This window comes from Arachis hypogaea, chromosome 12, assembly GCF_003086295.3.
Source record: "Arachis hypogaea cultivar Tifrunner chromosome 12, arahy.Tifrunner.gnm2.J5K5, whole genome shotgun sequence".
Taxonomy (NCBI): Eukaryota; Viridiplantae; Streptophyta; class Magnoliopsida; order Fabales; family Fabaceae; genus Arachis; species Arachis hypogaea.
In genome coordinates, this window is record NC_092047.1 from 100,911,839 (window position 1) to 100,939,082 (window position 27,244).

Below are 27,244 nucleotides of genomic sequence, written 5' to 3' on the forward strand. Positions count from 1 at the left end.
GATTGGAGGTTTTTAAAACAGACCCTCAAGAAATTCGGTATTCCTATTCCTACAGTCAACCTGATTATGAGCTATGTCACTTCATTCTCATTGTCTATTGTCTGGAATGGTGATAGATTGGACAGTTTTACTCCTAGTTGAGGTCTTCGACAAGGAGATCCTATGTCTCCATATCTTTTCGGGTTATGTATGGAGAGACTGTCCTACTTGATTTACTATCAAGTTGATATAGGGCAGTGGAAGCCGATTGCTATTTTTAGAGAGGGCAGGAGAATATCCTATTTAATGTTTATCAATGATTTGCTTCTCTTCTGTAAAGCGGAGAAATGACAAGTTCAAAATATGATGGCAGCATTGGAGAGTTTCTATAAAACTTCTGGGATGAAGATTAATGTGGAGAAGTATAAAGCGTTGTGTTCCCGTAATGTTTTCGTGAAAAGGAAAAAAATCTTTACCAAAGTGTCCTCCATCAGATTCGTCCAGAATTTGAGCAACTATTTCGGGATTATTCTTTGTCATTCTATGGTGACTCGAGCATCTTTCAAGGAGGTTCTATAAGATCTAAGGAAGGCTAGCCAGCTGAAAAGGCGATTACTCAGTAAAGCGGAAAGACTCTGTTTGATCAATTCGGTAGTGGCTACTATTCCTACTTACCCCATGCAAGTCTCTCTCTTTCCCAAAGGGATAACAAACCCTATAGCATCTATAATGAGAAATTTTCTCTAGAAAGGTCAAACTAATGGTCAGGGGCTAAATCTTGCTAGTTAAAAGGTGTTGGTCACCCTAAAAAAATTTGGTAGTCTGGAAATTAGAGATCCGTTTTGTGCTAATGTTATTTTTTTGGAGAAGCTAGTTTGGCAACTCTTTTATTATCCTCACAATTTTGAGTTCAACTATTGGCAGATAAATATTATTTTTCTTTGGGTGATGATTTCAACTATTCTACAGATAACGGATCTTATGTTTGGAGGAGTCTGTGTAAAATTTGAGATATGTTGAAGCATGGTTTTGATTGGTGCATTAGGAATTTGGATCATAATTTTTTGTTTTCTAAATGGAGAAAAGAGGGGCAGCTTTGTAATGAGATGGATTATATTCACATTTTTTATTCGGATATCCGAATTTTAGATCTTTGGTCGACTGGAGAGTGATACCTTGAGAATGTTTATTCTCCTCTTCACCAGTTTTTGTACGACAACATTCTCTCCTACAACCCAGATGTGCAAGCGAGTTCAGTGGTTGGCTGGACTTGATCCGGGGGCGGCTAAGGTTTATGATGCTCGCAATGGCTACTTATGGCTTTACAAGATGTTTGGATGGGATGAGAGAGGAAATTGGCTTTGGCTTTGGCGTCAGTTTGTTTCGGAAAAGATCAAATTTTTGGTTTGGTTTTGTATGCGAGGGGCACTGCCTACTGCTATTTTTTTTTCAGGAGAGACTTGTCACCTTCAGATAGTTGGCCCAGTTGCTTAAGTTGCCAGAAAATAGTTTTTCATTGTATTTGGGATTGCCCAAAAACTCAGCTTGTTTAGCAATTTTTGGAGATTTTCTTTCATCTTCTGAATTGGAAGAATTGGTTCTTGTCTCATAGTAAAGAACATCCTTTTAGATTTTTTTCTGGTCTTTGGTAGATTTGGGGAGTTAGGAATAATGAGATTTTTAATCATCCTAAACCTTGGACTCCATTTAAAGTGGCTCGTATGACTTAGCCTTTGAGAAGGAGTTTCGGAATATTTTTGAATTGCAACGAGTTACTATTCGTTCTACGATTAGTTGCTCTTGGGCTCCCTCTTAATGGGTACTTTCAAAATCAATTGTGATGCTAGTTATTCAGGTTTTGATGATCGAATTGGTTTTGTCTATGTTAGCAAAGACTGGAATAGAAATTGATAACGAGGCTATTTAGGAACAATTGAAAGCTGCAATATTCTTTAAGTGTTGTTTGCTATCTGGAGAGAATTTCTTCTAGCTCGTGACTTGGAGCAAAGAGATGTGATTTGCGAAACGGATTGTCTAGAGGATTTCAATCTTGTTACTAGTTCTCATGATAATGCTGGTTGTGTCGATCTTTTGGTATTTAAAATCAGAGATATCATGACTTGGAAGTGGCGCGTTGATTTTCTCTTGATCTTGAGAGATGTAAATACAGTGGCGGCCACCATAGCAAAGACCGCGATGAGATCGCATTTTCAGCATGTAGAGCTTCCAGTGCCTTGAAAGGAGTTTGAGAAGAGTATTCAACGAGACTGCCCTGCATCTTCTTAGTCCTTTAGGACTTTGTTTTCCTTTTCTGTTTAGTTGTTTTTTACTTTCCAGTTACCAAAAAAAAGTCTTATGTATGATATATAAGTAGGTCAAATAGGATGAAATTTGAATATTTTGTAACTTAAAATTTATTATGATAATATTATTATTATGACACTTTTAATGTAGATGTTTATTACATTTAGTTAATGTTTTATATTTTCATTGAATAATATGTAATAAATTAATTATTTAATTATGCATGGGAGTTATGGTTTTATTTTTTTTAATATTTTACTAAAAGTTGATTGGTTAATTTTTAAGATTTTGTCAAATAATCAAAATTGATAACGTGGCATCATTAGAGGAAGAATTGATATCAACTTTTATTGGTATCAATTTTTATATAATAAGAATAGATAGATGATTGCGTGTTGTTTCAATGTTATTGGTCTATAATTTTTTTTCTTTTTTTTTTTTATTTTGTGAACAAATAAAGGGGCAAAGCTCAAACTCAATATAAAAGAGAATGGTTATAAAACTAGTTACTTATGACAAAAAAAAAAAAAAAGAAAACTAGTTACTTTAGTTAATTTGGATTAGTCTAGTAATTAACTCATGAATCTACTTAAACAAGTGTCAGAGATTCAAATCTCGCCTTATACATGTACAATCTATTTAAATAGAGCTGATTCGCGACGGATTAGTTTTTGGTCTGTTGGACTAGACGATACTGCAGGAACAAAAAAAAAAGACTAGTTACTTTTCAATTCTCACATACCAAAATAATTTACAAATTCATCTACATTTGCTATTATTATTTTTTGAATCATGTACGTGCGCATGATTCTACATGTGATTGACTAATACAAAAAACAATGAGACAGAGACAGAGAGCATGTGAATGTGATTCTGGCTCCAACTATATTACATGTTAATAATGGCAAGTGACAAATTTTGATCTGGCAACCACATCTACACTTTTCTTGGTTAATCTAATAAGAAGAGAAAATACTCTTTGGAGTTACATGCACCAATCTAGCAAAAATGTTCCGACATTATGTACCAAACAAAAATTTCCCATCAATGAAGATGAAAAATGCAAAAATGAAAAGAAATAAAAAAGATAAACAAAAAAGTGGGAAAAAGACCACCACAATCCTCGGAACCCACAATCAAAATCTCACATTGGAAGGGTGAATAAAATTCTTTTATCACAATGAATTTTGAAGGAACAAACTCAGCTCAGCTTTTGCTTCTCTAAAATATAATGTTGGACTCTGCTGACATATTCCTCATTGATTTTCACATACAATTGGCACAATTTTCTGTAGCACTTCAAGACATGTCTATCTATGTTATCTTCATATCTTTCGTAGAGTGCTGGTACTGTAAGAACAATAAAGAGACCTGAAACATAGCAAAATGACCACCTTGATTATTACTTTTCACATCAAGTGTTAACAAAAATTAGATAACACACATTTATCAAAGCTTAAGGTGTCAAAGTTCAACTTCAAGCGGTTCATTTGCATACTTAGGAAAGTGTAGGGGCTAATTGTGCATTTTTTAAATTTTAGAGACAAAGTGAAGATGATGCAAAGTTTGGGGATGTAAAGTGCAATTAACCTTTTAATGTTTTTGTTAAAAAAAAAGGCAGCCCAATGCACAAGCATCCTGCATTAACGCAGGGTCGTAGGATCCGAAGAAAGGTCACACCCAAAGGGTATAATATACGTAGCCTAACCTAATAAGTATATCAGTGGCTGTTTCCACGGCTTGAACCCATAACCTTAAGGTCAAAGAATTAGTGGCAGTAAAATTTTCTAAAACATGCAAGAAAGTATTTCTCCTAAAGTGTAATTTTGATGAAATGATGTTTCAGAGGGACTTACTTGTATATGCCAGGGTAAGGAAATCAGTCAAGCCACCAACAAAAGAAATTAACCAGAGGCATGATGCTACTTTCAGGAACAGCCTTGAGTTCTTTCCCAGAGCAATATCTTGAGAAACCGAAAACACATCATTAACTCTAATTCGGATGAAAGTAGCTACTTCATTCACCATTTCTTCTGATAAATGCAAATGTGGTAGAGGTGGAGCAGGTCTGCCAAAAGAAAAGTAGCATCTCTTTAAATATTTTTATTTTTATACATTTTGGTGATGGAACAAGAATATCAAAAGAAGGTACAAGGAACAAACAATTCCGGCAGAAACTGGGCATATAACACCAATCTAGACTTTGAAATGACTGTCAATTTAGCATATTTCATCAAACCAACTCATTTGAATTGATTGAATTCACTTTATTTGGTCCAGCAGGACTATAGATTCAAATGAAGAATCATTTGCTCCAACGGACTGATGAATAGTGTTATTCGAACATCTGGTGTTTATGGGACACAAAATAGATCTAAGGGTAGAAACAAGATTTTAATTGAAGTGGAGACCATATTAAAATTGATATGGTAAACCAGGTGTTGGCATGGAGTAAAATACTTATAGATGTTGAAAAAATATTTTCCTAACAGACATTATTATCAACACTGATAACTAGGCTTCAATTTCACAGTTGCAATGGCCATAGGTTAATGTAGCAGCACCCATCAATATAATCCAGCATCCACAGCATAGCAACAATTTTAAAGGGGAGAATACCATTCTTTTACAGAAGTCTCTTCTTAGGGTTAGAAGTTAGAACTTAGACCTTGCTAGTGCCACTGCGTATAATGAACTTAATTTTTATTTTTAGACAAAAAGAAAAGAAACTTCAGGACAACACTATTGTTCATGGTTATCAAGAATAATACTTGATTTCAATGGACAAGATGAATTCTTCAATATCATCAAACTACGGCGTCCGATAATTTATTGATAGTATCTGTGAAAAGTGAAAACTCTATTCCATTTGACATTTTCTTTAGCATTGATCTCCAAAAAATAAATAAGCTGTAAGACTTGTGAAAAATACTACAAAGACAGGGATAACACTAATAATTCTAGATCAGAAGAAATGACCTGAATTAAAACCAATGATCTATATATACTATATATACTTTAACATTCCAACACATTCAAGTTTGAAACAACACACAAAAAGAATTTGAATACTAGAAAGAGTCACTGATACTATGTGGCACAGTATAGAGTTCAACTCCCACAGACATTGAGAGTTTGTTCTATTGATTGTTTTTTATGAGTTCTTTTTCAGTATTATGAGTGATATCATTCTCCACTCTCTTCTGTCGTTGAGTAAGTAATAAACTATATCTAACAAAAATAATAAGAAAGAATATTCAAGTAAGTTGCTATATATTCTAAGAAATAGTACCTGTTAAGAATTGCTGCTGATTTGGCCCAAAGGAAAAGAATGACAATGAGGAGAAGAAGAACATTGGAAACAAGTGACAAAAGAGTATAACCAGATTTTTCAAACACAATCCAAGCAGCTAGTGTGACTAACAATATTCCCACAGTAATATTCTTCTGTCTCCACAGTATCAAATCTGCAACTGCAATAAATAAAGCAATGTCATTGATTCAACAACATAGATTCAAGGTCAATGATGTCAATTCACTTTCTTTCCTTTTGGCTTTCTCACTGGAAAAGCAAATGATATCACCACACCCCCATAGTCCCACTATCAAAGAGTACTAAATGAACATAAACAACACCAAATTGTGATATTGAATTAAGATACTAATTGTGTATAATGAATCAAAGAAATGACAATAAAGTTAAGAAATAAAAAAAATAGAAAGAAAAAACTAAGAAAATTGTTCTGAGCATACCAAGACCAGCTCCAAGGATCTCATGAAGAGTTCTTTCCCTATTGAACAACCGATCAGATGAACCCATTTTGGGGATAAACCGAAGAGAAAGGAAAGAAATTGAACCCAGATAAGGGTGTGTGACACCAAAAAGCAAAGAGCTTTGGGATGATGATCCTCAGAAAAAGAAAGAAAGAAAGAAAGAGAGGAAAGAAAAGCAGTGAAACTATGCTGGTATAGTTTAATTGTTTCTTACTCATAATTATTTATTATAATTTTATTAAATTGTGGAAGTGGTCCCTGAAGTATGCAAGAATTGTAAGGATGGGTCGTTTGAAAGCTGGGGCTGGATGTCTAATCTTCCAGCCTAAAAGTGTTGTTAGTTGCATTGTTTGCTTTTTCAGACTGTTTTGCCAACCATAACACAAACACAAGAGCCCTCCACTCTTTCCTTATGGCCAACAAAGAAGGGTTTATGTGCATTTCTAATTCCAAATTCACTCCATTCAGCCATTCACGTCAAATATAGATCCCTCATATATTTGGTGAGGAAGGACTCAAATATAATTGGTGGATTAGTATGCCTGTGTTCTTGGTGGTTGCGATAGTTATTCAAGTGTTATTAAAACTGAGGGTAAAACATTATATTATTTTGGTATCTAACATTTCAGTTAAATTTTAATTTAGTCTTTAATGTTTTAAATATCCTATTTCAATTTTAATGTTTCATTCAATTTTATAGTCATTTTTTTATATTTTAGTAGTACTTTTTTTAGCACTATTTTTTTAAAAGTATTGCTAAATAATCAAAAAGCTTATTTTAATTTTAACAACACTTTTTAAAATATCATAGTTATCCGTAATTCTTGTAGAATAGACATTTTTTAATGATCCAATCTATCTATCTATTCTTCTTATATAAAAGTTTATATCTAAGTTCTTCTATATGTTTAAGCCATATTTCTCCTTCTAATGATGTCATGTCAGCAATTTTTGTTACTTGACAAAACTTAAAAATCAACCAATTATCTTTTAGTAAAAAATTTAAAAAAAAATAAAAAATTTATCTATTATTATTCAATTAAAACATAAAGTAATTAAATACAATAAATATACATTAAAAGTGTCATAATAATGATAATTATAAAAATTTTCTTTATAAATATTAATATTCTACAACTTATACATGTTAATACTCTTGCTACTATATTATTTGGTGTACTTATGCATGCTACGTACATAAGGCTCTACTAATATTTATTTCTTAGTCTCTCATACTAATTAGCGAAACTATTTCAAGTAAGTTTAAATTTGCCACATTTTCTTACTAAATACATTCAAATATACCATGATTATAAAAATTAATATTTGCCACATTTTTTTTTGAAGGAAAGAGCTCAACACAATAAGGTGGAGCAACTAAACAAAACAAATAAACAAAAAATAAATGTTAATCAAACAAACAGACATCCCTCCATAGTCATATCTAGCAATGCCGTCAACAACTAAAAGATCAAACTCAGTTCACTCTTGTAGCTCCTAATTGATTTGTTGAAAAAATCTGCAACATCTGAGAAATCTCCTAGCCCCTACCAGTCCTCTTTTACCATTTTGAGAAACCCTCATGAATGATCCAAGAATTTAAACTCCGAAACAGCCTCAGACTCCCTTGCAATCTACTATTCTCCACAATTGAGGAACAATGATCAGATAAACCTCTTTATCCACCTTTCAGCATCGTCTCAGAAAACTCTTCAATCCATCCCACGTTAACCAATACCCGATCAAAGCGACTGCACGATTGACCCCAGAACCACGTAAATTTCCGATCAATAAGCTCTAGAACCACCAGCTCCATATCTTGTATCCATATTTTAAAAACTACTGCTGATACTGTAAATATACTAGCTCATTTCTTTTCTTCCACTTGCACAACCTCATTAAAGTCACCCATGTAGTAAATAGGGACTTGACACAAACCATAGATAAAACTCAACCAGCACAACGCAAAAGTAAAATTCTTGTTCGTCAATACCCCTTCCACACACAACCATCTCTCCCCTTTATAGCAGTTACGCAAGTCAAATATTAGTACATCCCACAACAACAAAAAACCTCTAAAAGCACCGTTCGAAACTCACAAGAACCCAACCCACTACATCATTTTTCCAAAATTACACTGCATCAACTTTGTATCCACCTGCTTTTCGTCTCTATTAATCCTAACATGTTCAAACTATATTTTGTTTTATATTTTCACCATACCCAAGCTTCCAACACCCCCTAAACTCCTCACATTCAAAAGCTAATATCATTTAAAAATTGTATTACATACCTTATTCCAATTTTTAGGACGACTCTTTCTTGCTTTCTCCTTTTGTTTTGCTTGCTTCCTTTTCTGTGCAATAAGTTCATTCTTTTGCCACATTTTCTTACTAAATACATTCAAATATACCATTATTATAAAATTAATTCATAATTTTATATTTATATTTTTGGTATTTTTCATTCTCATTCATTTTTCTAAACCCAAGCAAGTTAAAATTTGGCATATTTTCTTATTAGATATATTCAAATATATCATGATTATAAAACTAATTTATATTTTTAGTGTTTCTCATTTTTATTTATTTTTTAATTATTTGTAACAAAAAAGAACACTATATAAGAAGACAAAATATGACAACTAAAGCAAATGTAAAAAATTAAAAATAGAAATAACAAATAAAGATGTAATTTTGTACAACTCTAATATAAAAGGCCTATGTCTTTTTTAAAAATAACTGAATTCAAATTTTTTAAATAATAAACTATATTTTAATTCATATTAGATTTTAGTTGAATAATTATATGAAATTATATACAAATTATCAAATAAATATTCTAAAAAATATTTTTAATATAAAATAATTTAAATTTAACAATAATTTATATATTATTTAATCAATTTTTAAATAATATAATACTTATTAGAATATATTATATAATATAATATTATAATTAATTTACTTTTTTGTGCATCACGTAGTCTCCAAGAGGATAGCCAATTAAAATTAACTAGTTGAAAAACAAAAAAATTGTTATAAAATAAAAAAAATCTATCTTATTACTCTAATTTTTGAATTTCAAAACTAAAAATATAAAAAATTAGTTTGAGTTAGCTTATATTGTAATTGGTCCAGACTTTTTCGGCAAGAAAAGCCAAAACATGGAAGAAGAGCTTTTTTTGTGACTTCATGGAAGAAGAGTAAGATCTTTATTAAATTTACCATACATTTTTTTTAACTAAAAAAAAGTAATTTTTAAAACTTAACTCTTCACTATAACAATATCCAACAAAAGAAATAAGGTTATTATTTGAAAGTTTATATTATTGATAAATTTAAATTATTATCTAAATATTTTCTAAAAAAATTCAAATTAAATCATTAAATAACACAAATATAAAAACAATGTTTCTATTATTTTTGCCAGGTTTTCAATTTTTTTTTAAAATTTATTTGTTCTTCATATTTTTTTAAATTTTTTTTGTCGTAAAATTAATTAACAAAGAGTAAATTACAAAAATTATTTCTAAATTATTTATCCATCGATAAAAATACTCTCAATTTATTATTATTATTATTATTATTATAATAATAATAATAATAATAATAATAATAATAATAATTTAAAACACCCCAAAAATATCAAGGCAGGTCATCTCCACTAAATAATCCATGAACATGAACATTTACAAATCTTAGGTTGAGTTTGTTTCTAAGAACAGGATAAGACAAGATACTGACAATAAGTCATAAATAATAGAGATACAATTTTTGTATTTTTATATTCTGTTTGGTGATAAATTAAAACAAATTATAAAAATCTAATTTATTTTTTTTATTGAAAAAATTTTAGAATAAAATACAATAATAAAAAATATAATTATAAAAAATTAATATAAATAATAAAATAAAAAATAAAAAATAAATTGTATCACTTGTTAATATTTTTGTATCCTTCCTATTAAGATGGATACAAAATATACTAATTTAGAGTATTTGTACACAATATTTTTATTCATATCTTATTTGTCAAATATAATTTTATATCTCAGTGTTCTGTCTCAATATCTCATCCCGTAAACAAACTTTAAGAGGGCCACAAAAGCATTGTTGTTTGCTACTTTTTTTGGTTTTCATTAAGAGAGACTATTTTTTTCCGTGTTTGGATACTTCTACACTTTTAAATATTTGAAAATATTTTTATTGTCCTCATAAATTGATTTGAAGGTATTTTTTCAATGAATAAGTAATTTGACGGTATTTTTAGTGGTTTACTTTAAGAATAAGCGATTTTTTTCAGAGTCAAATACGAAATTTTTTCTACACCGACTTGTTTATCATCTTGTCTCAGGGAATCAAATCATGTTTACACGAGAACACGACAACTATTATTCTTGTCTCGGATCTATAAATATGATCTTGCATAGAACTGAAGCAAATGTTAGGAATTTAATCATTTACTCGCATTCATTGAACCAATTACTAAGAATTGAACAAAGAAAAAGATTCATTTCAATATATTTGCATTTAAAAGAACTTCAATATAATGTGATTGAAGAAAAAACGTCCGTTGCTATAACAATTTAATAATTAAATGGCAATATAGAACTTCTATAGTTCTATTCAATGGCCATATAGAGCTTTATATATATAGAGATGATAGATATAAGACATACAAATTAAACCAATTAATAAAAATAAAATGATTTCAAGTCTGAATCAAAACCAAACCGAGGTAGAATCTATACAACCACGTCAAAAGAAAAAAAAAAGTTAAAATCCATACAAAAGACAATTGTTCAGTTCTTTATACTTAAATTTTTCTGAATGGATTTTGAAACAAATGAATGGATTTTAACACAAACTCCGTCTAAATTACTAATATAGTTGAACGAGGTGACTAAATTACCCCTAATGAAATAAATCCAAAAGTGATTACAGTCATGGAGGGGACAAGCTGACAAAGGTGACGGGATGGTTGAGGGATTATTTTGAGTCAGGTAGTTTTGGTTTTTCCATAAATTTCATTATTTTATAATGCGAATCGGATCTCTATCTGAACCTCCATCTAAGAATTTATCGCTAGTCAATAAATTATTGTTTGCAGTATGTACAAGTCAAGATTCAAACTCATTGGTACTTATTTAAACGGACAATTGAACTAACTATTTGACCAACCCAAGTTTGGTCTATATTTTCCTCTTTAAATTTAACGAAATTAAAATCCAATTTGTGATGTAGAACAGTACTGCACCAACTGGCAAAACAATAATGCACCATAGAATTTGCATCCCGTTATTATCTACAACTTGTATAATAATGTATATCCTAGTAATTTTGTATTCTAAAGTTATAATAATTGACCTAACAAGATGGGAAAACAATAAATAAATAAAATAGATAGAAAAAGAAAAAGGGCAAAGGACAGATTTTAGGTAAGGTGCCGGCTTTTGGAATCACTAGTAGTAACCTCTGTTGACAATCCAAAAGGGTATTTTATGGCCATCCAAACCGAAAGTTGAAAACACAATACATCAATTAAGTAAAATAACTACATCTATAGCTATAACATCTATAATCTATAACATTTCTAGAACCACATAATTTCTGGTTGTGCTTTGTCTATTTCTATAGTATAGATAGCTGAATTAGTCCCCTCTAGGTAATTGTTTAAAATTTAAACGTGCCATCCTTTGTCCTAACTTGTTCAAACTTAAAATCTAAGGAAAACAAATTGATGATGTTGAAGTACAAAGTCATTAACTGTGGTTTAACTATCAATTACAATTGAGATTCCAGTCACCCTAACCTAGAATTTAAGAAATTGAAAAAACCTCGTAAAATGCCCAAATAAAAAATAGAGCATTGTCAAAACTTGGTACTATCATAATAACCCATAATAATAAGATGTGGAAATGTTGAAAGAGTTTTTCTTATAGTTTATACATCATGCAATTCAATTGAGAATGTGTATACTGCACAGCACCATGACTTTGAGCCACTGGAATGGCTTATTGTCCTCAATTGCAAAAACAAATTTGGAACAAATAAAAGTACACATGCTTTTACAAGACTGCTTTTCCTTTGTCATTATGGTTCTCATCTTGAGTATTATGACCTACAATAGATGTCACTTCTTGGCTACTTTGATCTTTTTGAAGAGAATCATCTTCAGTAGCTTCCACCAGTTTGGTACTTTGGTTGTTGGCAGGTTGACTAGCTTCAACAACTTCCTTTTGTTTGTTGTTTTGTGGGAAATCTTCAGTGGTTGCAACTTGTTTACTACTTTGATTATCATTTTGGGGAGTGCTTGCCTCGACTTTGACATTCGCCACAGATGAGGAGGAATCCATTAGACTAGCAGCTATTGCAGCCTTCAGATCCTCATCTTCAAAGTCTGAATACATTTCCACCTCCCCGGATGAAAGAAATTGATTGTAATGTTGTTGGCTCTCATTAGTTCTCTGATGTGGAGTCAGCCCTGAATTGCAAGACTTAGTTATTCTCTCAGCATCTTCAGGTGACAGCCACTGCCCAAAACCATTAGAAGATTCGGCTGAGGATATGGGAAACTCTTTTGGAAAATTTCCTCTTACTAGGAATATGCTCCACCCAAAGCCTTTCAAAGAATCAAGATAGGCTGAGAGGTAAAACTTAGAAAGGTGTTGTGGGGCTGCATAAAGACTGTCAAAATTATACCACTCTCCATTCACTTTACGGATACAAAACCAATGGTCTTGCAAATGGCAAATAAAGGCGTTTTCCAGTTCAGGATCAATTTGAGCAGGCTCAGCAACAGGTGAGTCAAGAGGGATAACCTGTAGATCCCACACTTCCAAAGCCTTTTGTAAGACCTAAAGGAAAGGTCTTGCATAATTAAGTTCAACTAATTCATAAAATTTAAAGCACTGAATCTCCGAGCCCTAATTTTCCTGCTTAAAATAAAGATATGAACTAGGGAGCAAATATTTCACTAAAAATCTAAATATTTTCTCAAAGATACTTTCCCAAAATTTCAAATTATACAAGGCACCAACATGAAAATTTTTAGTTTTAACCACAAAAGATGTGAGTATATGACAAAATATAAAAGAATAGCTGAAATTTGAGCAAGACGGCAAAGATAGTAAAATACAGAGCAAAGTAAAATATATAGAGTGCTACAAATATAATCATACTTATTTGCATCCCTTCCATGCTTAGACTATCAACAAAAGCTTATGCCAAAGACATCTAAATTATTTTTCCAATTCAAACCACATGGTGTGTGATGATAACATTAAGGTATCATTATTATATAAATTGTTTTAAATCATACCTAGTTGAATGTAATTCTACTTATATAGTGATATTGAAATCCAAAGGTATAAAAAAAACAATATTAAAATTGTTTATAGCCATTCTAGTCAATCAATTCAAACATGAACAACAATTCACATTCAATGTGAAAGTTCTTAAACCATAGTTGATGCAAGAAGATTAAGAGAGACAAATTGAAGATGATAAACCAAAATCAATGGTGTGACTCTGGTGCATTGATTCACTAATATAAAAGATGTGTATGAACAAGTTACAAGATCAAGACGAAGAGAGATACAAGAGAAAGTGAGAGAGAGATAAGGAAGAAGAAGCTTGAGGTGGAAGAAGCTGGGATGCTTCTGGAGAAACAGAATGCTCAAGCACACTACTAACACTAACTGAATTTTCCTCATATACACTAGGTTCAAGTTGAGTTGCCTAACTAACTTTCACCTAGAGGTAACTAACTCAAGCGCCATATTCAGCATGCCCCCTCAAGCCAGTATGGCTTGAACTCTAAAAAACACAGAAGACGATTCATCATTTAACATTCAACTTGGTCTACAAAATTGCATTGAATAGGTTAGGTACAGGATTTCATATCCAAATAGTTCATTTACCCGGTTACCCCAAAACAAAGACTAAAAAAATATTATGTAGAATACACACGGCTTGCAAGGTCATCCCAATCTATCCCTACAAATATTTTAAACCGAATCCCATTCCAAGTCAACTTAGAACAAGATCTATTTTTAAAGACACGTCTGCAACAATTAAATGAGCTTTTAGTGAATGGGTAAAAAATGGATAATGGGAGATAGATAGAAGTGCAACAATTGTTGATGTTTACTTCAAACCAAGTCTATGAGCAACTACAAATTCAGAAGTAAAAAGACATCATCTAAACTATCTATGGGCAACTACAACTTCCAAAGTAAAAACACATCGTTTAAACTAAATATCTTTTAGAGTCACCTTTTGAAATCACTGCTACAATTTTGGTAGAAAATTATCTCAAAAAAGGGGTTGCACACCTATAGATACACAACCATTCAGTTAGGAGGTGAAGTGTTTGTGTGCAGTGAACAAGGCGAAAATTAGAATATGTCCTCACATAAAACGCCTCTAAAAAATCTACATTCCTAGATATTAAAAAGAAAAAAATAATATTAGACTCAGCAATTGGTCCCGGTGAAAATATCACTTAACAGAGAAATGATAATCTCCTGCATGCTCCCTCAAATAATTAAATAATTAAAGTACTTCCAGATAAACAATGTTCACATCACATATTAATAGTTGTTAAAACAATGCCTAATTTCATACATTTTCAGTTCTCATGTCCAAATTGGATAAGTCAGATACACTAACACAATAAGTTATACATTTTCTTATTCAATCCAATTACACATCATACAAAAATTGATATTTTCAAATAGATGTATTGAGGAAATGAACCTGGATGCTGAAATCTCCATCGAGGGAGACATTGTGCGACTCCTCAGAAAGAAAATCGCCGGAGGAGAGTGCGGCCGGGAGCATCATCTGTCGCTCCCTGCGATCGAGATCGGAGGCGAGAGCAGCGAGATCAAACTCGGAGAAGAACGGACCCTGCAGCACCGTGTTGACGCAATGCACAGCGCAAAGCTTGGACTCTTGTACCTCATGGTACAACATGCCACCGTTGCTCGCACCATCCATCATCTTAGGTGATCGAATTGGAAGAAAGGGATTCGCATGAATGAAGAAGTAAAGGAAGGAAGAAACCCTAGAATTTGTGGTGTGTTGGGAGATTTTGGTAGTTTAAAAGAAAAGTAAGAAACAGGAGAGAGAAAGACATCATATGGCCAAGGAGACAGAGAGGGGAAAAGGATCAGAGTCAGAGTGGAACAGAAAATCTTTAAAATATATATATATATTAAATATACTTTTTTTTTTTAGTTTATTTTAGATTTTAAGTAGTAATGTGAAGGAGTATTAATGTAAAAATGTTTTTAAAAAATATAAAAGTTAGGTTTTAAATTTATTTATGGAGAAGATACTAAAAAATATATATTTATTGAGAAATAAAAAATTAAAAATTTAACTTTAGCAACAAAAAAACTTACTTTTTTATAAATACATAGGTTAGTTTTATAAATGATTACTCTTTCAGTTATTTATTAATTTTAATTAGTTTCAGGTAGAAAACATTAGTTTGGACTCATCAGAGAGATGAATAAAACAAATTTATTTAATGATTTAAACCTATTTCTATGATATAGTAGAGATCTAAAATGACAATCTGAACATTTTTTATTGATGGGTTATGTTTTTTTTTTTTTGCCATGGGCTGGGCCATTGGGTTCATTTCTGTCCATTTATTATTATCAGGGCTTGGCAAATGCTATATATAGGAAGTCTCAGGGCTCAAGCATAGCAAATGATATAATAAGTAGATTTCTTCCAAAATCATTATTTATTTCATAAGAAGACATGTTTTAACATAACAAAAAAAAAACCCTGTTTATTTAATTTGCATTCACCAAACAGTTTACATGGGTAAGTCACAAATCTTAATTTGAGGAGGTTAAATCGAGTTAATTAAAATTTTGAGATTATCTTAAAATACTATATAAATTTTAAAAATCATTTTGAGATCTTTAGTTTTTACTCTAAATATGAGTGATAAAAGGAGTAAATATGATTGTGCCAACATAACATCTTTGTGAAAGTCCAATGCTTGGAAGGAAATTATTCATATTTGCCTAAGTTTCAATTTAATTCTAGAAAGATTGGAAGGGTGCTTGAATCTCCTTCTGCTGGGATCTGAGGATGGATAGCTTAAAAAGTCTGACCTTACAAAATGTCTCTTACAATCTAAGGGAGGAGCATTAGGTGTGTCAACAAAATTATTTAGAACTTGAATAAAATCCAACAAAATTTTGGCAAAGAATGTTTAGAATTGTTTTTAAAAAGTGATAATGTCACTTTTATTTTTGACAATACTATTCATTTTATTTCACAAATTCATATAAATAGAATGCAAAAAAAAAAATCATGCAAAAAACATTATTAAAAATGAAAATGATATTATTATTTTTCTCATTTTGGCCAATAAATTTCCAGTTTGACAAGCATGTGCGGATTTTTTTTTTTTCAGTTTTGCATTACACATTATTTTTTGTTTGGGTTAAATTTTCAGTAGTTACTCTACATGATTACAGAAAAACTGAAGTGAGAATTTCCATTATTTTTAAAGAATTTAGAAGTTAAAAAATTTCTAAATACTTCATAGTTTTATTCTGTAGGAAATGACTATGAGACATTGTTAACAAACGTGAAAATTCTTTAGAAATAAAATATTGTTTCCAAAAAAAATTTATTCCTAACATTATATACGTAAATATTTTTGTTAGAGATAAAATCAACTGCACTTACTTTGATTTTGAAAAAAATTATGTGAACTTTCTTCAATTACGTGATGAATATTTTTTTTATTTAAGTTTGAATTGATGATCCAAAATCAAATGAATATGTCCTACTTTTTAGATAATTTTTTTCTTATAAATACTTCTATCCACTTTTTATTTTAGGGGTGGCAATGAACTTTCATAGAATGAGGCTTTTTTCTCATTTTTCGCCTCCATTTAATAAAATACCTTCTGTTTCTATCTCATTTTTATCACAGGTTTCGTTTATTTTTTTTATATGGGTATCTATGGATATTAAACTTTAAAATAATTTTAAAAAAATTAATATAACTATAATAAAATCTAATATAATTTAACTAAATGTATTAAATTAAAACATAATTTAAACACAAATTTAACATAATAAACATACATATAAAATTTTTAACATATAAATTAAAATAAAATAAAATAAAATAAAATAAAAAAATTTCAATTAAATAATTAAAAAATGAATCAGCGTAATATATATAAAGATATTTAAGTAAATTTTTCTTCATGCAAATTTTGCATGTCTTCGTAGGACAAATACCTCAATTCTCATTCCCATAGAGATTTTGCAAATTCTCAATAATTCTTCCGTCACGAATAATATATCCGCAAGTGCGAGTTTTTTTCCCCCTAATTTATCCTCACATTTTACCCATTTAACCTCTTGTTCACACTCTCTTTATTTTTTTCGAATTTCGATTTTTTAAATTTTGAATTTTTATTTTAGAGAGTAAAGTATGATCTTTTATTATTAAATAATTTTTCTCTCATATTTACTCTTAGTTTTACTTATAAAATAAATGATGAGATATCACACTTTACTCTTTAAAATAAAATTCAAAATTTAGAGAATCTAAACCTATTTTTTACACATTTTTCATTTTCCATTATCTCTTTTTCAAGTATATCTCTCTTCTTTTTTCCTCTTAATTTTGTTCTATTTTATTTTTCAATAAGCGTATGTTAATATATGTTACATTAGTATATAATAAAAATAAATTAGTACAGCATTTAATATAATTATTAATGTAGTTTAGTAGAATATAATTTAAATTTGTAGTTTCAAGTGAAATAATTATTATTATTATTTTGAAAATTGTCAATGGCTTAAAAATAGGAGATTGAATCTGGAGTTACTTTTTATTGCTTTTTAAATTTTATTACTAAAACTGATTTGAAAAAAAGTTTCTATTAAGCGATTATGTAGGAGACACAAAGTTTGCATTATCATGTATCATGGTTCACTTATTTAGACTTAGTTTGATAAAGTTTTTACTATTTAAAAGTAGTTTATAAAATCTAATTTTTAAAACATGATTTTTTAAAAGTTATAATATTTATGTTTGGTAAATTAAATTAAAAATAGCTTTCAGTAAACACAAGCAATAACTATTACAGTCACAAAAAAAAAAGCAATAACTATTACGTTTGGTAAAATAGTTTTTAAAATTTAAAAATACTATAATAGACATAAACGTAAGCATTAAATTTGAAAATTAGTTAACGTTATATTAGACTTTTAAATTTTGAAAAGCACAAACCAACTTTGAAAAGATCAATTTTAAGTGTTTTTAAAAATATCCCGATTTTTTAAAAGCTGCAAGCACAAATACATGGTCTTTTGATTTACCAAACACAAAATGAGGAGTTTGAGCTTTTAAAAAATACAAACACCTCTTTGAAAAATTTTATCAAACCAACCAGTGCAATATAACCTACATCCCATATTCATCACAATAATCGTAGAATTTTTACTATAATTTTCAACAACTACAAATACCAATTTTTTAGGATTCTTCTTAATCATATCAAAGAACTCACAAACTTCTAACCAAGCTTGTTTTGGCTAAGCTTCCTAGCCTAGACCTCAATACTAAGTGCTTTTCTTACTTAGCAAAAGAAATCTCTCAGTCTCATAACACAAAATAAAAAATTACATCAAAAGAGTTTGACATAATCTATGATTTTTTCTCCAAGTTTAATTTTTTTTTGTCTTTTCTTTCAATGGCTTTTACTAATACTTCATTAGTATGTCTTTTTCCATTGAAACAAAAAAAGATAAACTAAAAAAACTAAATATTCAACGTAACAACATAAAAAAAGAAGATAGGTATAGTAAGTATGCTATAAAAATCAGATGTAAACTCTCTCTCCTTCCTTACTTCACATATTAGTTGGATGCCCTTCTAATATAAGTACATTGCTTGCAAAAATTAAAGATGTCCTAAGTGATAATTTCTGTACAAGGACGGATCGTGGTTGTCTTTCTCCTTCAAAATTAGAGTGCAGTGGTAGAGATAATGAAGGTGCAAAATATGATGCGGACACAAGATGGCAGTAATAGAGAATTATGGTTGTGTTATCCTTGTTGTCTTTATTGCTTTCTTTTTATTGGTGGGCATTTGTCCTTGGTTGTATTACTCAAATCAACACTATTGATTCTTTAATTTTGACTCAAAAAATTTTATCTTATACCTTTCATTTTAATTTGAAAAAAAAATATTTTTCTTCTCTTTTTTTTAATTATTGTAACAATTCATACTAACTTCAAAGAGCTATTTTATTTGCATATTTTGGTTAACATAGCTGCAACACTTTTTTTTTTTAACCAAATCAATATTTTAATTTTGTCTTTAGCTCTAATATTTTCCATTTTAACTCCATCACTTATATGATGAAAAGGTTTTGATGCGAACAAAAAGTGAACCACCTTTTCTTTGATTTTTCTTCTTTTTTTTTTGGTTAACCCCTCTACAATTATCATCCAAAATAATTCTTAAACTAGTTTGGGGCAAATCTAAAAAGTAATATCCCATCTCCTACTCCAGACTTTTTCTGGCTAACCAATCTGCTGCAACGTGTTGGATTCTTACTTGCCAATCTTTGCTTAGCCAAAACTTAATATTCCTTATGAGATTGTTGAAATGAGAAGGCTTTCCATTTCTCCTTCCAATACTATCAATTACTCCCTTTGAATCAGACTCCAATATAACTCGCCTGCAACCTAATTTCCAAATAGTTTGAAGACCGTGGAGCACTCCCCATAATTCCGCCTGAAAAGTTGTACAATTTTCCAAATTTGCACAAAAACCAGCCACCCAACGACCTAATTCATTTCTAATTACCCCACCACAAGCTGCTAGACCCAGGTTTCCGGCAGAAGACCTGTCTGTATTAATCTTAAGCCAACCAGCATCAGGAGGTTCCCATCCTATGTTCACATTCATCACCTTAGGGACCAGTCTCATCAAATTCCTTCTTTCAAAGGATTCTTCAATCAACTTGATCTGGGATTCAATAACCGGCCAAGGTGAATTGGGTGTGTTGGACGACTATTAAAAATTTTCTGATTTCTCCATCTCCATAACCACCAGCAAGTGACTATGAACTTGATTATCCAAGAAGTTTGGTTATTGCGTGTGGCCGATTTCAAAGGTTAGGTTCCATCTGATCCAGACCTCGAAAGGAGCTCTAAAGAATTCCTGGAGATAGGAAGGGTGGATGATTGAAGATCATACTCTGGAAGCTGAGGGAAAATCTCTTAAAATGTGAATTTGAGTTTCCTCAGTCCTGTAGCATTTATGGCAGTAAGGAGATGCCCCAAAAATTCTAGCCTTTCTTTGCGCTGTCATTAACTTCTTGTGCACTACCATCCACATGAAGTACTTGATTTTCTGAGGACCCTTCCATCCCCATATAATGGCCCACACCGCATTCTGGGGTTCATTGATGTTGGCTAGCTTATAGTAAGCACTTGCCACTAAATACTCTCCACAATTGGTTAGTTTCCATATGATTTTATCCTCTCCTAATTCATGCATAGAGGGATGTACTGTTCCAATTTTTCTGACAATATCCTCTAGAAGGAATTTTTGAAGAAGAACCCAGTCCCAATCCTGGTCTTGCGTGGTAGCTTCTGCTATTATGAGATTTCTCATGTGCGAAGGGATTGCGATCAAGGCTTTCTGTTCCAATTCCCTCTCTCCTTCCACCCACTCATCTTTCCACAATTTGATTTTTACTCCATCCCCAATCGAAAAGAAAATATTTTAGGTAAAAGAACTCCAGCATTTTGAGAGGTTTTTCCAGAACCCTGAGTCCATCGATTTGCATTCAACTGAATGGATGAGATTGTGTCCCCTACCATATTTTCCATAGAGAACTTTTGCCCGTAATGTTTCTTTCTCTGTGATTAGTCTCTACCAAATCTTGCCCATGAAGACTTCGTTTATCAAAATCAAGTTATGAAACCCCAATCCTTCTAACCTTTTTGGTTTGCATAAAGTGCTCTACCCTACATTGTGGTATTTACGTTCTCCCTGTTTTTCTCCCTAGATGAACTGCCTCTGCATCTTTTCCACCTCATGACACACACCTTTGGGGAGCTGGCAGTGCATCATGCAATAATTTAAGGAGGGTGAGATAACGGATTGAGCCAAAGTTACTCTTCCTGCAAAGATAAGGCAATTTGCCTTCCAACCACTAAATTTATTTTTCAATCTGTCTATAGCTCCCTTGAAGTTCTCTTTCATTATCTTCCCATTGGTTATCATTGCCCCTAAGTATTTTTTGAGGCTGGGCATGTCTTTAAAATCACTTGTTCTTGTAATGTCTTCCCTCAGGCTTTGCTCAACATTCTTTGAAAAAATCACTGAGGTCTTCGCTGCATTAACCTTTAACCCTGAGGCCTGGCAGAATTACTCTTAGGTGTAAAGGAGTTTGTTCAATTGATTCTTGGATGCCTCAGCAAATAGAAGCACATCATCTGCAAAGAGCAGATGGGAGATAGAGGGCCCATCCTTTCCTGCCCTTAAGGGTATCTAATTCCAAGCAATAACTTCTCCTTCAATAAGGTGAGAAAATTTCTCCATTGCAATGACAAAAAGATAAGGGAACATTGGGTCCTCCTGTCTGATCCCCCTGGTAGGTGTGAACTGATCTATTTTGCAGCCATTCCATAAGAGTTTGTAGGTGACAGTCGTAATGCATGCCATAATTAAATTCTTGAAATGCTCACTTAACCTAAATTCTTCAAGGCATTTTTCAATGAAGCTCCATCATAGTTTATCGTACGCTTTTTCGAAATCAATTTTTATTGCCATGAATTTTCTTTTTCCTCTCATTCTCCTCATGTTGTGACTGAGCTCTTTAGCTATAATGACATTATCATGAATAATTCTGCCAGACACAAAACTTGATTGGTTTGGTGAAATTCGGTTAGCTAGCATAGGCTTAAGTTTAGACACTACAATTTTTGTGATTGTTTTGTAGACCACATTACAAAGAACAATGGGTCGAAACTGTGAAATAAACTCAGGATAGTCATTTTTAGGGATAAGGGAGAGTAGCGTTTGATTTATGTAAGAACCACAACTAATCAACCGGTTAATTAAGTAATTAATATTGCCCAAATTAGGTTCCAAAAAGTTAGAGTGAGAATTTGAGGATTTAAATATGATTTTTGGACTCAGTAGGTCTTTCTGAGTCAAAAAATATATTTTTTACAAAAAACCGTGAAAAATCACAAACCGACAGTCAAACCAGTTGAACCGGTTCAAGTTGCCCGGTGCTGCGCGAGAAAAAGTGAAAACAGTCAAAAACCTTGGAAAAATGTTAGAAATGGAAAACCGAGCATTAATTTTAAAGGTTTGACCCGAAGTTGGGCCAAATGGGCTAAAAACGCTAACGGATTGGACTGGGCCCAAGCCCAACATATAAAAAGTTCATTTAATGAACCCCTTTCAGCAATAATACACACATAACACAACACACTCAGCTGAAAAGGAAAACAGGGAGAGGAGAAGAGAAAACACTATTCACCCATCACTTCAATCCGCGATATCTTGAGCTACGGAGCTCCAATTCGCGTGCCGTCAGCGGCTACGCGAAGCTCTTGATGAGCCCGTTCTTTCTACCTAAGCATTGTGATAAGTTCCTCAAGTTTCTCTGCCCAGTTTTTGTGCCTTTGAGAAATTCGAATTTTTGAATTTTGATTTTGAGTGAAATCTTGTGTTTTGGGTGTTTAGGTACCCTCTAACACTTGATTTCTTGTGGTTTTGGCATCCAAAACTGTTGGGTAAGGTAAGGTCTCTTGGAACCCTTGTGAAATTTTAGTTTTTATGAGCCCTAGGTTGATTAGTGATGCCTTGTGTATATATAGCTTGATTATTGTGAGTTTGGAGCTTATTGGTGCTTGTTGGAGTTACATTGGAAGCTTGGATTATGTTGGAAAGCTTGTTGGTGATTATTGTGGGCTCAATTTTGAGTTTTGGCATATTGGGAATTGGCCAAGGTATGATTTCGGTTTTCTCTATGTAGTATATAATATTTATGGACACTTAGGCTAGTGACCTATAGGATAGGTTTGGAAATTTATATGTTGTTGATGATTGTTTGGGTTGATGATGTATAATGAATTGATGTTGTTGTTGTGGTTAAATGATGAAGTTGAGATATGATGGAATTGGATGAATGAACATTGTTGATTATTAATATGAATCATGGTTGTGTTGATGATGAGAATTGATAGTGATGTAATGATGATTGGTAGATATGTGATAGATGTGATATTGAGGTTGAGAATAATATGTGGAGGAAAATGTGATAAGATTGGTGTAATATGACACAAAGGGTTGATTTTGATGAAAAATGGGAGTTTGGTATTGTTTTGGTTGGATGTGGTTTGAGGATTTTGGAAAATTTGGTAAAGTGTGATTTTTGGTAAAAGTTAGTTTTTTGGTGAACTTTGTCTGATAATAACTTTTGTCTCAATTTTTAAAATTAGTTGAAATTTGTTGGAGATTAAAGCTTATTAAAAACCCTTCAAATCGATATAAAGTTTGTAAAATTTGAGTTTTTGTAGAGGGAGTTATGATCATTCAAAGATTGGTGTAAAAATCTGAAATTTTGCAAAGTTACAGAAGTTGATGATTTCTGGTATGTGCGTACGCACAACCCAGAAAAATTTTAAACCTGTGCGCACACACAGACCTGTGCATACGCACAGGCAGGGAAGGGCGTGCTGTTTGCAGCGCTAGCACAGCTTGTGCACGCACACACCAATGAGAAATTGCAACCTGTGCGTACGCACAGCCCTGTGTGCATGCACACGTTGGGAAGGCCTGTCTGTTAGGGGCGCTAGCACAGCTTGTGCGAGTAAACTGACTTGTGAATTTTGGTACCTATGCGTACGCACACCCTTGTCCGTACGCACACTTTTAAAAATCTTCCTGGGCGTGCGCACGCACATCCCTGTGCAGATGCACACGCCCTGTTTCTCAAATTTAACTTTGTTTTCAACTATTTCACCTTCCTAACAAGATTGTAAGCTTCTATAACACCATTTTAAGAATTTTGGGTTTAATTTTGGGTATGAGAACATGGGAAATGATCTAAGGGTTTTAGTTGATGATTTTTGTGAAAAATTAGAAAACAAAGGATTAGGTCTCGGGTGTACTGAGGATGGTTTGATGGTATGTGAAGGATGATTGATATATGAGATGAGAAATGAGGGACTATTGAGTTCAGAACTTAAGTGTGAATTTACAGTGATTGAGATGAGTCGAGGACACTGAATGAGATGATGGATCCATGTACACTGAAAATGTTTTCTGAAAAACCACTGAAGTACTGATTTGTACTGAGATTATGAGACGCTATGCGCCCGGCAGGGACAGTGGTTAATCCCGCTTACGTTGAGATGTGAGGTCTGAGGCAAGAGTATCCCACCATTTTAAGAATTTTGGGTTTAATTTTGGGTATGAGAACATGGGAAATGATCTAAGGGTTTTAGTTGATGATTTTTGTGAAAAATTAGAAAACGGAGGATTAGGTCTCGGGTGTACTGAGGATGGTTTGATGGCATGTGAAGGATGATTGATATATGAGATGAGAAATGAGGGACTATTGAGTTCGGAACTTAAGTGTGAATTTACAGTGGTTGAGATGAGTCGAGGACACTGAATGAGATGATGGATCCATGTATAATGAAAATGTTTTCTGAAAAACCACTGAAGTACTAATTTGTACTGAGATTATGAGATGCTATGCGCCCGACAGGGACGGTGGTTAATCCCGCCTGTCGAGGTAGCGGCGGCGGCGTAAGGACGGTGGTTAATTCCGCTTACGTTGAGATGTGAGGTCTGAGGCAAGAGTATCCCGCTTGCATCCCTTCGGATCAATAGAACGAGCAGGTGCAAAATCCTGAACAGTGATCCGAGCACTATATCTCGGGGGTTTCCATTGATGATTCCGAAGGGCGACATCTCCATGGAGATGTGTCAGGTTGGCAGTTGAACCGACAATGTGATATCACAGCCAATAGAATAGGCATTCATCATATGCATTTTCTATCTATTTGTATGCTTTGACTACTTGTAATGGTTTGCCTTTTTGTATAACATGCCTATTTGCTATTTGAATTATCTGCCTTACATGCCAATAATTGTGTTTTACTTGCATTGTAATTAATTGTGATTTCTACTGGGATTAAGGAGGTTCGGAAGGTGGTGACGATGGGATCGCATGGAGGATAGGTTGGTGAAGGCTGTGGGACAGCGGTGTTTGGTTAGAATAGAAATCTCCTAAGATAGATTACCCAGTTTGCTTATGCTAAGATTTATATAATTATGCTTATTTGTTTTAGTATGCCTTAAGATTGAATTCTTGTGATGGATATGAAGTCTAGGATTGCCTTTGATGTCCCGAGGTCTTATATCTTACATCACTGGGTACTGTTACCATACTGAGAACCTCTGGTTCTCATACCATATTTCTGTTGTATTTTTCAGATGCAGGTCGCAACCACCTCTGTGAGTTGTTTGGATGGTGACAGAAGCGGAGGATCTTAGATTCTTTTGGAGTCTTTTTTATTTATTTTGCTATACATCTCTCACTTTTGTATTTTGTTTTAGCCTAGAGGCATGTATGGAGAGAACAAAACTTGTATAAGCTATTTTTACTATATGGCTTCATGTATGGTCTGTATATGACTAGCCGGCTTAAACTCTGCGAGCTGTGACTAGATTCTTATGATATACTACTATTATCTTTGCTATATCTTGTCCATACCTTGTGCTTTAAGTTAGTAGCTTCGCTAGTACGTTTGTGCTTTTTAAATCCTGTTTTCAAGCTATATCCTTCATCAGGCTTCTAGATTATAATAATTCTTTCTATATATTATACGTATGAGCTTAGAACTGTCGTAATCTCTAATTAACCTTTACTTTACAACGCGAGGTAAAGCTTACAATTTATCCCTTTGATTTCACTAGGTTGATTCCACAGGCTTATAACAAACCTATTAAAGGAGTCTTTCACCAGTTGTCAATTTTCCTTAAAAAAGATGGCTAGGAATCCATCTTCTCTAGGAGCCTTCAGGGATCATATGCTAGTTACTGCTTTATAGATGTCCAAATAGGAGGGAGTGACAAGAAAAGCTAACCTATGTTGTTCCTCCATCTGAGGGTAGGTAAGAGACGTCTTCAGAAGGGGGTTCTCATTGTTCTCTTCTATGTAAAGGTTCCTATAGAACTCCATAGCTAACATTTTTATTTCCTCCGGGTCCTCACACCAAACTCCATTATCCTTTCTCAGTTTCACTATACGATTCTTCCTTCTCCGAGTTGCTGTCTTGGTATGGTAGTAACGCGTATTTCTGTCTCCATCTACTATCCACTATTGTCTGGATTTTTGCAACTACATCAACTCTTTTTGATCCAGAATACTTTCCAGTTCCTTAGCCAGATTTTCTTCCAGCTCCTCTAAAAAAGGATTTCGACCGTAGGATGGGGCCTTTTAGATACCAGCGATTCTATTTAGAATTCTCCTCTTCTTTTTAAACAAATTCCCGAACACTTGCTTATTCCACTCTTTTAAACTTGTCGTCAGCGGGTATAAGGCCATCGGGAGGGTTTGATTCCCTTTCCAAGATGAAAGAAGGAATGTATTAAACTCAGGTTGTGTTTTCCACATAATTTCATACCTGAAAGGCTTATCCCCTATATCCATTCGCTCCGGATTAAGAATGATCAGAAGAGGATGGTGATCAGAATTTACTCTTGGCAACACCTCCACCCTTGCGTCTCCAAACTCCCTTCTTCATTCCGCATTAGCCAAAGCTCGGTCTAACCTCTTGAAAACTCTATCCATCCCATCCGTTTGGCCTCCCTTCCAAGAAAAATAAGTACCAACATACCTCAGATCTAATAACTTACACTCGTTAATCCAATTTTGGAATCGTCTGCAAGCAGGAGAGTCTGATAAGGCCCCTCCTTTCTTTTCTTGCTCATGTGCAATTTCGTTGAAATCTCCATAAATCAACCATGGGTTATTTATACTTCTAGAAATGATTTTAAGTTTTTTCCAGAGTTCTCTCCTCGGCGCCTCCTGGGGACAGGCATAAATAGCAGAGAGATCCCAAATCCTGCCGTCATATCGAGA

General features: G+C 32.7%; 2 protein-coding genes and 1 long non-coding RNA gene across 3 annotated transcripts; 1 reads left to right on the forward strand and 2 right to left on the reverse strand.

Moving 5' to 3' along the window:
* Positions 1-3,145: 3,145 nt before the first annotated feature.
* On the reverse strand, positions 3,146-6,258 carry LOC112727898 (reticulon-like protein B12). Its single transcript, XM_025777827.3, has 4 exons — positions 6,037-6,258; positions 5,576-5,756; positions 4,140-4,351; positions 3,146-3,654 (listed from the first exon to the last, which is right to left on the reverse strand). Exons 1-4 carry the CDS (start codon positions 6,101-6,103, stop codon positions 3,485-3,487), a joined length of 630 nt encoding a protein of 209 aa, XP_025633612.1. The 5' UTR covers positions 6,104-6,258; the 3' UTR covers positions 3,146-3,484.
* A 5,669-nt stretch (positions 6,259-11,927) lies between these two features.
* Positions 11,928-15,281, reverse strand: LOC112727899 (ataxin-3 homolog). Its single transcript, XM_025777828.2, has 2 exons — positions 14,820-15,281; positions 11,928-12,916 (listed from the first exon to the last, which is right to left on the reverse strand). Exons 1-2 carry the CDS (start codon positions 15,063-15,065, stop codon positions 12,128-12,130), a joined length of 1,035 nt encoding a protein of 344 aa, XP_025633613.1. The 5' UTR covers positions 15,066-15,281; the 3' UTR covers positions 11,928-12,127.
* A 4,306-nt stretch (positions 15,282-19,587) lies between these two features.
* On the forward strand, positions 19,588-25,859 carry LOC112727900 (uncharacterized). The gene is made up of 4 exons (XR_011868782.1): positions 19,588-21,045; positions 21,140-21,267; positions 21,427-21,657; positions 25,594-25,859. It is a non-coding gene; the product is annotated as an uncharacterized lncRNA (long non-coding RNA).
* The last annotated feature ends 1,385 nt before the right edge of the window (positions 25,860-27,244 follow it).